General features: G+C 45.6%; 1 protein-coding gene across 1 annotated transcript; it reads left to right on the forward strand.

Moving 5' to 3' along the window:
- Window positions 1-2,658: 2,658 nt before the first annotated feature.
- On the forward strand, window positions 2,659-14,968 carry PLAC8L1 (PLAC8 like 1). Its single transcript, XM_084832411.1, has 4 exons — window positions 2,659-2,786; window positions 7,852-7,991; window positions 10,212-10,348; window positions 14,816-14,968. Exons 1-4 carry the CDS (start codon window positions 2,659-2,661, stop codon window positions 14,966-14,968), a joined length of 558 nt encoding a protein of 185 aa, XP_084688537.1.
- The last annotated feature ends 692 nt before the right edge of the window (window positions 14,969-15,660 follow it).

Raw genomic sequence — 15,660 nt, forward strand, 5'->3', positions numbered from 1 at the left:
TCCATTTCAATCCAGCTTCGGCCTGGTTATGATGGGACAGAGACTACTTTAGTCGCCTTGGTGAATGATCTATGCCAGGAACTGGACAGGGGGAGCATGTCTCTACTCATTTTACTGGACCTCTCGGCAACTTTCGATACCATTGACCGTGGTATCCTTCTGGGGTATCTGCCTGAGATGGGATTAGGAGGCACTGTTATGTGGTGGCTCCGGTCCTTCTTGGAGTGGTGATCTCAGAAGGCGGCACTAGGGGATTCCTGTTGGACGCCATGAACTTTGGCCTGTGGTGTCCCTCAGGGTTCCATCTTATCCCCTGTACTATTTAACATATACATGAAACTGCCGGGAGAGATTGTCCATAGTTCGGGGATTCAGTGCCCCCGGTATGCTACTGATGACACTCACCTCTATCCTTTCCATTCAAATCCAAGGAAGCTGTTTTAGTTCTAAATCGGTGTCTGATGTCAGTAATGGACTGGATGAGGACAAACAATTGAAGCTTAATCTAGACAAGACAGAGGTACTTGGGGTTAGTCAAAAGACATAATTTTTGGAAGCATCATGGAATAGATGTAGAATACATGGTGCAAAATGTATATAACATGTGTGGAATAAATCTTGTTTTTTCAGATTTCTCTTAAGGGAAAAATAGGTCCTAAACCCCTGAGGCATGGTCTTTCAACTCCATATTAAACAACAAAGGTTTCTCCATTTAGCCTCCATTCAGAAACTATGCTACAATCAGACAATGTTCTACTGGGGTGTAATTGCTCTAGGGCAAAATCTCTCTCTCTCTCTCTCTCTCTCTCTCTCACACACACACACACACTCATTTTCTACCAACAGCAACATTCACATTATTTTCCTGTGGAGTGTGTGCTCCATTTTCACTCTACATAAAGTAGTTCAAGAGTTAATGCACTGACATTTTAGAATAATTTCTTGACTTTAAGAATAATGACAACTGTGCTTTTGTTCATGAGATAATCATATTTTCCTTATTTGGTAGCATTCAAGGAAATCTGTATGCACAAAAGCTGATAAACAAAATTAATATGTCAAACTGTCTAATAAGGATAGGTATCAATGCATTTTTCCAGTGAGCATATATAATACCAAGAAATACTGTTGTTGCAGTGTATATAACTGGTTATATGTTATGTTTTAGTTTACATTTTACTAAGTATTTTCTAAAAGAAAATTCTGTCTTAATTTCTCCATTTCTAAATCACAACATCCTATTCAAAGTCACGCTCATCAGATATATCTTTAACCTCAACTGCAGGCTTAGAGAAGTTCTTTCTTTGAATATCTATTTTGACTCTGATTTCAGATATCAGGAAAACAACTTAGCATTCATTTGCAGTAGGCTGTAATTGTGGATGTATTACTGAAGGTCTTTGCTTTCATAGTTTCTCACGAGTAAGCACTCGGTCACCTTTAGCTACTTCAAGCATGAACTGAACTTTAACTAACTACACAATCAAATACTTTATCTTCTAAATCTCTGTCCATTTTTTTAGGGATAAACATGTTATTAACAACCACATTTCTGCTTATTAAAAACAAAACAAATGGGGGATTCTTATTGGGGCCACCCACTGAAGAGAGGATCTCCCATCAATAGGTCTCCCATTCACTAGTGCCTTCTCCCCGACGTCCCAGTCCGCCACCTAAGGTCCTTTGAGGGATCTGTGCTGTAGCTGCCTAATGTGACAATGGCAGCCACCCACATGAGGACCTTCTCCTTTGCCACCCCTCAGTGGTGGAATGACCTGCCTGTTGAAATGTACCTGCTGACCTCTTTGAAGGTCCTTAAGCAGGCATTAAGGATGCTATTATTCTGGCAGGCCTTCCCTTTTGAGAACTCTTGTTCCTTTTGCTGACTCATGTATACTGTTTTTAAGCTGTGTTGTTTTAAGCTGTGTTTTATTGTTGGATTTTTAAAAAATTGTTTTTAGTTCTAAGTTGTTTTTAGTTGTATGTTGTTTGTATATATTGTCCCTATGCTTTTATGTAAATAGTTTTTAAACTTTGTATGTTGTATTTTAATGTTTTAACTTTTGTAAACTGCCCAGAGAGCTTCGGCTATGGGGCGGTATAGAAATGTAAGAAGAAATAATAATACCAATATTAATACTACTACTACTAATAATAACGGTTAAACCTCTCCATGCACTGCCGTCCTGATGAAAAATTGCTCCTGTGCTATTTTTGTTTTTTTCAAACACCAAAACAGACATGGTTGCTAATGACATGCTTACTATGTCAAGTTCAGGCTTTTTCTGAATAAGAGCTTTCCTCTCTTAAAGTCTCAGGCGCACCTAACTCTAGGTAAAGCACTATATTTGCATATCCAGATGGACACAAACATAACCGGAATTCCAGAAATGATAGCAGCAACAGCAGCGCTTATTCAACCATAGTGGTTTAAATCCTGCTTGCCAACTTCAGAAGAAAAATGCATGCAATACAGGAGGTGGCACTGGAGTGCTTGCAGTTCACAGTAGCAATCTATGAAAATGTGGATTTCAACTTTATTGTGACACTAAAATGGAGAATGTTGTGATGTCAGAACCCTTTAGTTACAAACATTCTAGAAACCTTCTTTTCTCCCTTCAGTCAAAGCTAGATCATCTGCCTGCTTCCTCATTTCCAATGAACAAGCTCATAAGTTGCTGTTTTACAGCAACTGAGGAAAGTCCGTTGTCTGATACTCCACAATCTCCATTGATCCTTTCTCTGCCAGCATCTGGGAACTGGAATGACTTCCTGTTTACACTGAGGTAATGAGCTCTCTATCTGTTTGGGAAGCAAAGTCAAGTCTGCGTTCGAGGTACTGCACAATATAAAGTAGACAATGTTACATATTTATTTACTTACGTTATTTCATATCCTGCACTTTGGTCCTCAGAAGGGACTCCCAAGGCAGCTTACAAAAAGTTGTTAAAAACAATATGAAACAGTATAAAATAATACAAAAAGCATAGCACACTTACTTCAGGGAATTCCACAATTGTGGTGCCACAGTAGAAAAGGCTCTGTTTCTTATGCTCCACCCCACAGCTCACTTCTGAAGCCCAGTCACCAGAGCCTTGTTTCTCAGTATCCTGGTGGTTTTCTGCTTAAATAAATAAATATCAAATTTAGCACTTCAAAAACCCAGATATTGTAGAGTTGGAAAGGTGCAGAAAAGGGCAACTAAAATGATGAAGGGGCTGGAGCAACTCCCCTCTGAGGAAAGGTTACAACATCTGGGACTGCTTAGCTTAGAAAAAAGACAAGTAAGGGGAGACATGATAGAGGTATACAAAATGAAGCATGGTGTGGAGAATGTGGATAGGGAGACATTTTTCTCCCTCTCGATATTAGAACCTGGAGTCACCCTATGAAGCTGATTGGTGGGAAAATCAGGATAGATACAAGGAAGTACTTCTTCACACACTGCATAATTAAATTATGGAATTTGCTAGCAATAAATGTAGTGATGGCCATGAATTTGGATGGCTTTAAAAGGGGACTAGACAAATTATTGGAGGATCAGGCTATCAATGGCTGCTAGGCCTGATGGCAATATGCTACCTCCAGTATCAGAGATGGTATGCCTATGTGCACAAGTTGCTGGGGACCATAAACAGGAGGGTGCTGTTGCACTCATGTCCTACTTGTGGGTTTCCTGTGGGCAGCTGGTTGGCCACTGTGTGAACAGAATGCTAGATTAGATGAACCCTTAGTGTGATCCAGCACGGCTCTTATATGCTTGTGTTCAGATTTTCTTAACAAAATCCCACATTCTGTGCACAAAAAAGGTATGCTATTAGGTTGCATATGACACATGCAGATTGATGCTACACCATGCAAATGTGTTGTCATAATTCTAATTGGTTAATATTTATAATAGGCTGGATCCAGACTTAGTCATGCTTAGAGGAGACCCACTGAAATTAATGGGACTTAAGTTAGTTATGACTATCTTAAGTTTCATTGATTTCAGTGGGTCTACTCTAAGCATGACTAATTTGGGATCCAACTCTATATTTTTTATCCCACCCTTCTGCTAAGGAGCTCAGGACGATATTCTCCCCTCACTTGATCATCACAACAATCCAGTGAGGTAGGTTTGGCTCAAAGAGGAACTGGCCCAAGATCACCCACTGAGGTTCATGGCAAAGCTGGGATTTGACCCTGGGTCCTGCTGGATCTAGTTTGGCACTCCAAGCACTGCACCATATTGGATACACTGCCTGTGTGCTTTCAAAAATGTCTCCCTGAGGACTAGACGTTTTCTTAAAAATATGGAAATTGGTATTCCTGGGATTCTGACAAATTCTATATAACATTTCATGAATGTAACTACATAGCTCTGCGTAGGTTTTCTAGGTGACCTTTCTTTTTAGTCCACATCCACTGGATTCCACTGCTACATTAACACAGGCATATTTTATCCCAGATGGCCAAAATATCATTCAAGCCATTACCAGACTCCATTGTGTTTCACACAGAGCTGATGTTCAAAAGCACCAAGGTCTGTGTACAAGGCTTCCCTCAAGGGTGTTATAGTTTAAGACCTAAACCTATTGGTATTGGCATATGAGGCAGCTACTACCTTGATTTAATGCTATTTTGGGATGACTATGTTCTTCCACTGCTGTGGGGGAAATAGTCCCTATGGGGCATGTCAGTGTGAGTTTAACCGTGATGATTTACTGAGATCATGCAGCTGCACAGAAGTGCCAGAAAAGACCATTCGGGAGTAAGGAGAGAGAGATTATTTTGCAGGGGTGCCAGAAGTGTTCAGTCTTATTGTTATTAACATTCTTGAATGTTTCACACACATACAAGAATTTGATTTCCTGAGAAATGCGCCTGTCATTAAAAAACACACACCCTTCATTGGTCTTGCTACCAGGAGAAAGTTTGAAAGTGCATATGAGTAGTTTCAGAGGCTTTTGGACAGTGTTGGGGGGGGGGAGTGGGATTCAGATGTCTGGATCCCACTTTGGCTTTGTAGGCCAAAGCAAGTCGGGGCGGGGGGCGCCAATCAGCCCAAGCCGAAACGGGCCTGCCTCAGAAGCCACAAAGTGGCCTCTGAGTTGGATCGGGGGTCCATGCACATCCCTAAATACTACTATAAGGCATCAAGCTTGGTTAATGTGTATTACTTGAAAGACCAGAAACAATCCTAGGACCCTGTTTACTGGGAGACCTGTTTGCACCCTCATTTGGGGCCGGGCAGATGGTGGTAACCTTACTGTCTGTCCTGTAGCATGGTCAAGCAGCAGGGAGGAAAGGGATTTTAGCCAATTGGCATCACCAGTTGGTTCCAGGAGGTGTGCCATCCGGGGGTGGACCTGGGAGGACAAGTTCCCTCCCTGGTCCATCTCTGGGGCATAAAATTAGGCACCACATTTGGAGTTGGCCATTGCTGACTTGGATTTTTCCACCCACCCTTCTTAAGTGTAATATCTCTTAGTAGTTATGGACAAGTGTTGGCCACCAGTTGACAGGGCCAGGAAGGTATTTTACCCAGTGGAGTTATTGAGTCTTACAGGGTGTGATTTTTGCCTTCCTCATAGCAATTGGTGTGTTTATGAGTGGTATATATTTAATTGCTTTATTACTTCATCACAACCTGTAACATAGGTAGCCTACACCTGTAAGAGGAAACAATAACTGGTTTACTTCTTACAATTCTCAGTTTGGCATCCATCTTGGAACCACACCCAAAATACAGGCCTGGAGCATGTTCAATTCCAATTCTTCTAAAAGAGAGGCATTTGCCTTGTTACCACTAGGTGGCAACAACATAAACATATATTACACAACCTACTGGTAGGGATGTCAGAGAATTCCGCCACCGACTCCAGTGAGGCTGAGGTCTTTAGAATCCAGCCCCCCGGAATCCGTGGCGGAACGGCCTCCCGCCCCCCTGCGGAATCCCCCTGGGACGGAGCTTACCTGGGGCAGATGCGGTGGCGGTGGCTCTGGCAGCGGTGGCGGCAGCTCCGGCTGGCCTCCTAGCCGGCCGCTGCCAGGCTGCTGCGGCCGCAAATGGCGGCTGTCATAGTGGCCGCCATTTGCGTGCTTGCAGGCAGCCATGATAGGCTACGTAAGTATTTACATAGCCTATCACGGCAAAGAGCAGGGATGCAAATGGCGGCCGCTATGCCATTTGCGCCCCTGCTCTTTGCCATGATAGGCTGTGTAAGTATTTACGCAGCCTATCACAGTAAAGGCGGCCACGCAAATGGCGTAGTGGCCGCCATTTGCGTGGCTGCCTTTACCGTGATAGGCTACGTAAATATTTACACAGCCTATCACGGGCTACCGTAGGGACGCAAATGGCGTCCCCTACACAGGACGCCATTTGCGTCCGCACCAGCCCAGCAGCAGCTGGAGGCCCTGCTGCGGATCGGCCTGGCTGGCAGCTCTGCGGACTGGCCAGGCAGGATTCTGGGAGGGAGGACCGGATCACCTCCCCCCCTGTCGAGGATTCCGGTGGGAGGAATGGATTGCCTCCCCCTGCAGCGGATGCCCCAACCGGAACCAGGTAAGGGATTCGTACATCCCTACCTACTGGTGGTGCTGGAGGCATCTTGGCTGGATCCATTTTGGAAGGCGCAGTGGTTGTGGGACCCTGCTCCCAAAATGGGGGCTCCAGAAGGGGCCTTGGATGTGGGGTACAAGGCTCCAGTCTAGCTCAGGGGCTGGCATGCCTGTCACATCCCCAGATGGTGTGACGGGCCTATGAGAACGTGCAAGCCATCATGGGCCTGTTACTTTTGTCACTCCCACGATGGCCACATAGTAGTTGGGCTGGGTGAGGTGTGTGTGTGTGTACATTGGCCAGCAGTCAGGCTGCCTGGTGACAGGATCCAGCCTTGTGCCATGCCAAACCTATTGTAAGCTGGAGCCAATAAAGCTCATGGCCAATTTCACCCAAAACCCATGTGTGCCTGGTTTCTGTCCCTCCTGCCCTCGCCCTAGTAGTGAGGATGAGGTACCATTTAGCTAGAAAGGGTTTTCAAAATGCCACTCTGAAAGAAAACCCTTCTTTTAAAACAATGAATGAGTTAGAGCATTCATTGAAGCAATGGAAGATCTGTACTCTGAACAGATGTCTGGTTTTTAATATGGAAGAGGAAAATTACAGTTGGGCAGGTGGACGCAGAAACCTATAGAGCAAGGGTAGGCAATCTTTGGGGGCTGTGGGCACAGTTGGCAATCTGAGAAACTGTCCTGGGCACCACCACAAAATGGCTGCCATGTTTCTTGCTTTGTTTCTTGTGGCAAAGGACAAGAAACCTCCCCAAAAGGCTGGGTACAAAGCGGAGGTGGGGCCTGCGCCCCAACACACTAAACAGCTCCTTCGAACCCACTGTTTTCAGCAGCAACATAAACCTATTTCACAGCAATACTAGCCGCCGATAAGAAAGTGTGTGTGTTTCAGTGGGAGGGGTTGGGCACCTTGGTGGGCACCAAGAAAGCTGTCCAGGGGTGCATTGGTGCTTATGGGTGCCATGTTGTCTACCCGTGTTACAGAGATATTGTACCTGAAGTGCCTTGATAGCTGAGCATTTCATTCTTCACTGGAGACTAGAGGACTGGGCTCTTTTTTTGTTTGTTCGTTTGTTTGGTCTTTTTCTGGAAGGCCAGTCTCACAAACAAGGAGAAATGAATCTGCAAAAGGGGGTGATTGCTATAAAACAAAGCAAATTGGCGGCACTAAAATAATGGTTCTCTTTCTTCCCACTTCCTTCATACTAACGATTGCTTGGTTTGTAAGCTACTTTGCTGCTAAACCCCAGGCTCCCTTTTATTTTAGTGTGTGTGTGTTCTTGTTTTAATCAGGAGCAAAAGCTCCATAGAGCCCGTGACAACTCAACCATCGCCTGCTGGTGCTGCTGCTACATCCAGCATCACAACCATCCTGCGTACTGGAGGCAACTGGTCCACAGGGCTGTTTGACATCTGCAGCGACAAGGGAGTTTGTAAGAGTTGCTGTTGTTCCTTTTAAATCTTCTGTCCAAGCTGCATTTTCAGGTGTGCAGCGGGAGAAATGACTTTTTTATAGACTTATAAAAGGGCTACAAGACTGGTGATGGATGAACTTCATCCCATCAAGGTCACTATTGAGATAATGAAGTTGAGACACTGCAGGAGTAAAAAGGAGAAAAGGGTTGGCTTTGAATCCTTTGCCCAGGTCCATCTATGTCCTCATGTCCCCCACATCATAAGAACATTGCCTTCAGGAAGCAGCCTCCTTGCTCTCTTATCTAGAGATCACTGTATTAGAAACCTGGACTAGAGACCCACTTTTCACCAGAATCCTATAAATGTCTACTCAGAAGTAAGTGCTATTGCATTGATTAGAGATGACTGCCAGGTAAATAGGTATAGGGTCGCAGCCTTTATCTGACTAAACTGAATCACCCCACAAGCACTGGTGGTTGCCTTCACCTAGATCTAACACTTAATTTCTGCCTGCGTACATACATTTGTGTAGCTTCATGTAACTTGGCCCCTTAGTAATGTACAGGGATGTACAGGTTTTGATAAATCGGTTCCTTCTGTGTTTCACTGATTGTCAGGTGTCTTTCATTCTGTTGCCTTCTCATTGACAGAATCGGACCTTCTGTAGGAGAATTTTGTTGGTCCGCAAATGCACATTAGCGCTAATGCACATTTGCGCAAATCCCCTCCCCCCCGTAACAAACCATTCCACGACTCCATGGAATCCGTGCAGCTCAAAAAAAGCCAGTCCGCTGTGGAATCTGCAGGCCAGATTCACAGAAATCCAATCTCATTTGAATCCGTTGCAGAATTCTCTGACATCCTGTGTAATGAAGGTAGCTTGGCCGATGAAAATATAAATCGAGGATAACATTTAACTCAGACTACTTAATTTATATATGTTCCCAAGTTTCAGGCTGATGTTCTGAACTAAGAGCTAAGCTTACATGATCAGCAGAATCACCTGGTGGAGCTTGTGCCAGACTGTACCACTTCAGGGTGCAGATCTGGTGTCACTTGTTTGAATTCTTCACCGTTTAATAACAACCTTTGTGCATGTAGAAACTAGCATATCAGGGGGAGTGGTGTCATTGAAGCTATGGATGCCTGACAGTCATCATGTACGCCTAAGCATTTACAAATTTACTGCCATCAGTGGTGCATTACCTCATGCTTAGAGAGGGGTCTGGGAGTGCTTCTCTTGGCTTAATCTGAGGGCTGTAGAAGGTCACATTGTTGAGGTTTAGGGAGGTGTACATATCTGCAACCCCAGAGAAATCTCACCTCAGCTGAATTTTGGGTACAAAAATAGCTCCCCCCCCAAAAAAAAAGGTGCTCCCAAAATTCCTACTGATTTTCAGTGGGTTCAGCTCGCTTCAGTTCTAGCCATCAGGCATAACACAGCTTAATGAAAAGCGGTCTTCTTTGCAGCCCGTTTTTGTGTTGTGTCATGTTCATGCCTTCAGTCTGCTTGCAGTAAGTTTATAATCTGAATCATGTGGGTCAACTCCGGATGACTAGTGTATTGTGTACCCAATAGCAGAACCGGCTTCAAGGTTAGGCATGGTCAGGCACCTGGCATGGGCTCCCACTGACAAAAGTCTCCTGGAGTTGCTCCTCTTCTTCATCACTACAAGCTGCTTGTTTACCTGCCTCTCGCTCTGACCCAGAGAATGGCGAGGAGGAGGAAGAGGAGGAGCAGTAGATGCCATGGCCTACTTGCTCTCTGGCTGTCAAGCAAGCAAGTGCTAGCAATGATGAGAGAGCGGGTGAGGAACAGTAGCAGCTGGTGACAATGGCAGTGAGCAGGCAGGCTCACTGAGGCAGGGGGCCCATTGCCGGTGTCTTGCCCAAGGGCCCTCCAAAACTTGGAGCCAGCACTGCCCAGCAGGCATATTGTGTCTGATGACTGGTATACTGTGAACCCAATACAGAGGAGTTGGACATAGTAACTTCATAGAATAGAATCATAGAACAGCAGGGTTGGAAGGGGCCTACAAGACCTTCGAGTCCAACCCCCTGCTGAATGCAGGAACCCGAGTCAGTGCATCCCCGACAGATGGCTGTCCAGCTTCATCTTGAATGCCTCCAGTGTGGGAGAGCCCACACATATGTGGGTCTTTTCCACCTGGATGCTCTATGAATATTCAGTGTCCATCGTCTGATCACAGGCTCCCCGTGGTTGTGTTTAATGACAGGTGTGTGTGGCTTGCTGTGCAGTCCGTGTCTGGAATGTGGTCTTGCAAGCCGCTATGGGGAGTGCTTCTGTTTCCCACTGCTGCTGGGTTCCACCATGGCATTAAGGGTTGGCACCAGGGAGAGACACAAAATACAGGTAAGTCTATGTAAGTGCTCTATCCAGCTCCCATAATGCACTGGACCATGGGCCTCAGATCTTGTCCCTCTCCCCCTGACTCCCATAGACTCCTAGCTATGGCAGGGAGGCAGTGTGCTAATGTGTACTAATGAATAGTGATGACTTGAAATCTTTTTCGGGGTTCAGCTGAAGCAGAGCATAAAAAAACCCCTCAGGACTCCATAATACACATACCTGCCACTCTCCTCACTCTTCTGAAAGTCCCACTTCTCTTCCTTCTGGGCCAAAGATCTCTTATGCTGCTAGTGCTATGCCTTCCTTAAAGCAGAGCAAATGCACTAAACACTAAACCTTTCAAATGGCCTCTCTTTTAGCACAGAAGAAAAGGCAGTGTTTATTTTATAATGGCATGTCAGCACCAAGAAAATCCCCATGTATTGTTCTGTCTTCCTTCACTGTGGCTGCAAAATGGCATTGTCCAGAAGTTCATTGTGAGGAGAAAATATACACTTGCCATGTAATCAGGAAAGTGGAGAACAAAAGACCGGCATAATTATAGATTCTGTATTGAAATGTACTTTAAAGCCATGACCTTCCGGGTCCTGGAGTCTTCTTAAGATTTCAGCTGAAATTAAAGAAGCATGTGGTATTTTCCTCAGTCCTTATTTGCAAAGTTGCAACACAAGATCAATTTTCATCATTTTAGTTCGGCATTTAGTTCGGGGTTGGACTCGATGGTCTTATAGGCCCCTTCCAACCCTACCATTCTATGATTCTGTATTGTGAGGTTGAAAGGATCACTATTCTGGGGTGTTTCTGGAAGCTGATGCAGACAAAATGGATGCTTAATAGGACGTAACTGTAAAGAAACTTCTCTGCAAACTGGAGGCTAAGAAGATGTCCTCCCAAGGAGGTATGATGTGACACAGGAGCACTTGATTGGCACCATATATTGGGTTGGGCAGAAGGGTGGAGAGCCCAGGATAGCTCAGCTCAGAGTGCATGTGGAATGTAGAGGCAGGGCATGAGCTGTAGGAATGATGATCACATCATCTCAGCTTCATTATAAAAGTGCACATGGAGCTGCACCTTAGTCATCCTAAGCAGTAAGTATGTGGAAAAGGGGATGTTGCACAAACTGGGAATGTGGTACATAAACTTACCAATACCCACAGCATTGTATCATGCACTGGCTCATGTCGCTGTGAATGTCTTCAAGGGAAAAATTACCACACACACAAAAAGTGCCCCCCATTCCGCATTATATATCTATCTATAGTTCAGAAAATGGGGAGGAGGGAATGGACCATTTGACTGTGTTCGGACATCACTTTAAACCATGGTGGCTTACTAAACTACTCACAGTCGCTTGTTTTTGAAATAGTCCAGGATGCCCCACCACACGACCAGGCCAATAAGCTATGGTCAGTAGCTTATTCAGTTACTGTGCATAATCTGAGTCATCCCCCCCCCCCATCCTGCTGCACTCCTCCCACCTGAGCAGCGGTGCTGTTTCACCCACTGACAACATTGCAGCAGCCCGTTTTAACTTTCCACAATATCCCAATGAGAGGGGAGAGGTGTGGGGTGAAGTTCAGGGGCTTAATTCAGCACTTCCGGCATCACCCTGACAAGGGGGTGGTGGCTTAAGGCACTGGAAGTTTGTAGGATTGGAGCCAAATTTCATACACAGCCTCCCCTAGTCACCTGATGCACCATCAGAACCCTCTGCAATTACTCACAAAGGAGCGGGAATCCCATGTGCACAGAAAAAGGGCAGCAGCTATAAAACCTTGGAGGTTTGCAGGATAGGGACCAAACTTCACACATAATCACTCCTAGTTGGGAGGCACCCAATGCACCATCAAAACCCTGCACAATTACCACAGAAGAGGGAAAATCCTGAGTGCAACAAGAACGGAGTGGCACAAATAAACCCTTGGGAGTTCGCTGGATTGGGACAAAACCCTCAATTGCGCATTTCCTCCCATAGCCATTGCTGGCATAGATGCCTTTATTGTCCAAAATTGACAACAATAAAGTGGAGTTGCACATTTCACACTCGCACCCCGACATCGCTGGCAGAGTGACTTCTGAGCTATAAAGAGCTATAGCACTTTAGCTTGAAAGTGAAGTTGCACAACAGCTCTCCCATACCCATTGCTGGCATGAAGCCTTTATTGTCTCAAAATCTCTGACATGCTATAGCACTTTAGCGATACAGTGGAGTTGTGCATTTCACCCCCACCTTGCAGCTTCTGTTCGCTATAGCACTTTAGTGCTAAAGTGAAATTGCGTGAAAGCACAATTGCAAATCCTCCCCCCCACCCCCCATGCACCCATAGCCATTTTGCTTCTTCCTGGAAAAGTGACCAGAGAAGGAAAAACTGGGTGGGAGCTATAACTCCTTGACAGGTTGCTGGAATGGAGTGAAATTGCACAGGTGGGGTACCCTCATGGGGAGCCTTCAGATGCGGTAGTGGATAATTGTGCAATTTTGCTTCTTCATGGAAGACTGAGCAGTTCTTCCCCTATTCCTCTATTTTCCCCTATTTCCTAAGCTGCACAAAGTAGTGATCAGGGACGCCTGTCATTGTGTAACTTCACTGTAGCAGGGTAGCGCGTTAGTGTGATGCTGTCATTGTATTCGGGGAAGGCTGTCATTTTGTAACTGTAGTGTGGTATCAGGGAAGGCTGTGCTTGTTTGGCTGCGGTTGTCCCTTGGCTGCTTGCCGGGTCTTGGATAAAGGGCTCTGCAGGCTGGAGCAGAGAGGTCGCAGTGGTTTTGGCTGCTCTTGTCAGGCAACTCTGTCAGCGGTCAAAATAATCCATGCTGAGCACCAGATGACATGATAGCCCATGGTGGGTTAAATAACCCTTACTGCAGACTGTGAGTTATCAGAGTGGCTTATTTTGGCCAAATAAGCCATTGTGGATTTTAAAATCCTCAACAGATGCTACGATAACCAACAATAGGTTAAATAAGCCATGGTGGCTCATTTAACCCATCATGGGTTATCTTGTCATCCAAGCCCAATTGTTGTCTCCTAGGGAATAGTGGGAGTGGAACTATCTCTGCAAAACGGTCTTCTTTAGTCTCCTGCCAATACAGTAACTGGGGATCAAGGCAGTAAGCATTCCCTTTTTTGGCTTTTCTGGAAATCTAAATGTCTGCTCCATAATTTAATATGGATTTAGCCTCTTCAGTAGGAGATATAGTATCCTGGCCTCAGCCATGTGATCCCTGGGGAGTGAAGATACGCTTCCCCATGCCTTTTCCTGCAGTGCAGCAAGACAAGAGGCTGAAAGTAATCTACAAGCTGTCTGCTGGGCTGGGTTCTGGATCCCAGCTCAACTGCTGTGTTCCTGGGGGGACGAACACCACAGCCCTTTGTCTCTACTGGTGAGACCAAGGGCCTCAAGAGACATTACTTTAGACTGGTGTCTTGCAGCTGTGTCTTTTTTCTTCTTCCATTTTTACTCTAGGGTAGGCTCAGAGGGGCCAATCTGAATATTAAAACCCCCTATGCCCCATGCTAGGATCCCAATCCTGTTTGGGCCTACTCTACTCTAGAGTAAAAATGAAGGGGCAAAAAGACATAGCTGCTAGACACACATGAAAAGTAATGTCTGTTTTGGCCTGAAGGCTCCAGTTCTATGCATAAAACCCCACTGAACACAGTGGGTTTTACTTGTGGATAAACTGGCATAGAATTGTGCTGACAATATCTGTTTGCAGGACAGAGAGGTAGCATTACTGCAGAAGGGTAAGTCGTGCTGCTAGGGGACTGGGGAGTCGGGAAATAATTCATTTACTACCTTAAAAAGAAAAAGAAGTGATGTTCACCCTAGTGCTGGAAAGCACTGGCACAGCCTTGAAAGTAAAACAGGCTCACGAAAGAGCAAGGTACTGCTGTGTGGAGGACTGCACAATTACACCCATAAAAATGAAAACGAAAACAATAATGACGAGAAATGGTCAGGCTGCAAAGAGAAAACCAGCCATGAAATGCCTGCCGCGATGGGGACCGGAACTGACTAATTAAGGGCAGATTTGGGTTGGTCGTTGCTTCTGAATTGGAAGAGGAAGCAGCCAGTGTCAGAACCTGTGAAGCAGATGCAGAGGTGAAAACTGGAAGGGGTCAGTAGCCCCAGGAAACCTGAATAGTGTCGGAAGAGTGGTGCTGCATTTTCATTTATTACCATTTTTAAATTGCCACAGTTCAGAAATCCCTGGAATGCGATGGGTTGGCAATGTTATCATCTGGATTTTCTGTATAAACAGGGCGCATGAACAGTGTCTCTTCAAGACGAACTAGTTAGTGTGGAAGCAACCCGTGATTTCTCGTTCTCTCTTTTTAAAAGTTAGAATCTGGGTGAAGAACTAGTGTAGAGAGAGTCTAATTAGAGCAGTGCTTAGTGACATGGAAAAATGGTTTCTCAGACATCCTCATGTGAAGAGCTCCTCTTCCTGTTTCCCCCCAGGGAACCCTCTGCGAAGACTGGATGGCAGTTCATTGCTGCTGGCCCTTGGCAGTCTGCCAAATGGCCCGAGAAATGAAGATGAGACCCATATTCCAGGTCTATGAAATGCACCAATCGCCTCCTCCCCTTCCAGCCAAGGATGCCTTTGTTTAAACTCTTTCAGAAGAGCTTGAGCCATGGTGCTCCCCCTCCTTTCCCCTGCACTGTTTATTTTTTAAAAATAAAAGTGTGTGTGTGTGTGTGTGTGTGTGTTTCCCTTGTGTTCCTGTGAGAAAGGTATTAAGTGCTGACCCTGTTGTAGCACCAGTAGTCTGAAGTGCCAGTCATGCCTGGCTTCGGGGGACGGCATTGTCAGGCACCTACTGAGGCCCACATCCCAGCAGGGGCCCATATCTGGCCCCCAGAGCCCTCCTCCTTGCTGCCTGTTCACCTGCCCTGTTGTGTGTGAGCAGTGACTAGAGGAAGGAGAAGGACAGCCACCTCCACTTGCCATCTGCTTCTGGGCAGTGATGTGGATTGGACCTTGAGGGTGAGGGCAGTGGCTACTGTGGCCAGCAGGGAGGAGGCCCACTGAGGACCTTGAGCCCACATCTTAGGACCGATACTGGTGCCAGTTGCCACAATGTGACCACATTAATGTGTGTGAATGTGCTTCTAGGCTTTTATGGATGCATCTGCCTGGATTTAGTTAGTTTAGGGTGTTCATTGTATTTAGGGTATCAGAAGTGTCTTGCCAAGTGTCTGATGTCCTTAGGGAGGATCCATGGCTCAGTAGTTAGAGCAGGTGTGGGGAACCTGTGGCCCTCCAGATGTTGTTGTATTACAACTCCAATCATCCCTGTCCA

The sequence above is a fragment of the Heloderma suspectum genome, chromosome 2, assembly GCF_057233095.1.
Source record: "Heloderma suspectum isolate Gila_16-S chromosome 2, 16-S_ref, whole genome shotgun sequence".
Taxonomy (NCBI): domain Eukaryota; kingdom Metazoa; phylum Chordata; class Lepidosauria; order Squamata; family Helodermatidae; genus Heloderma; species Heloderma suspectum.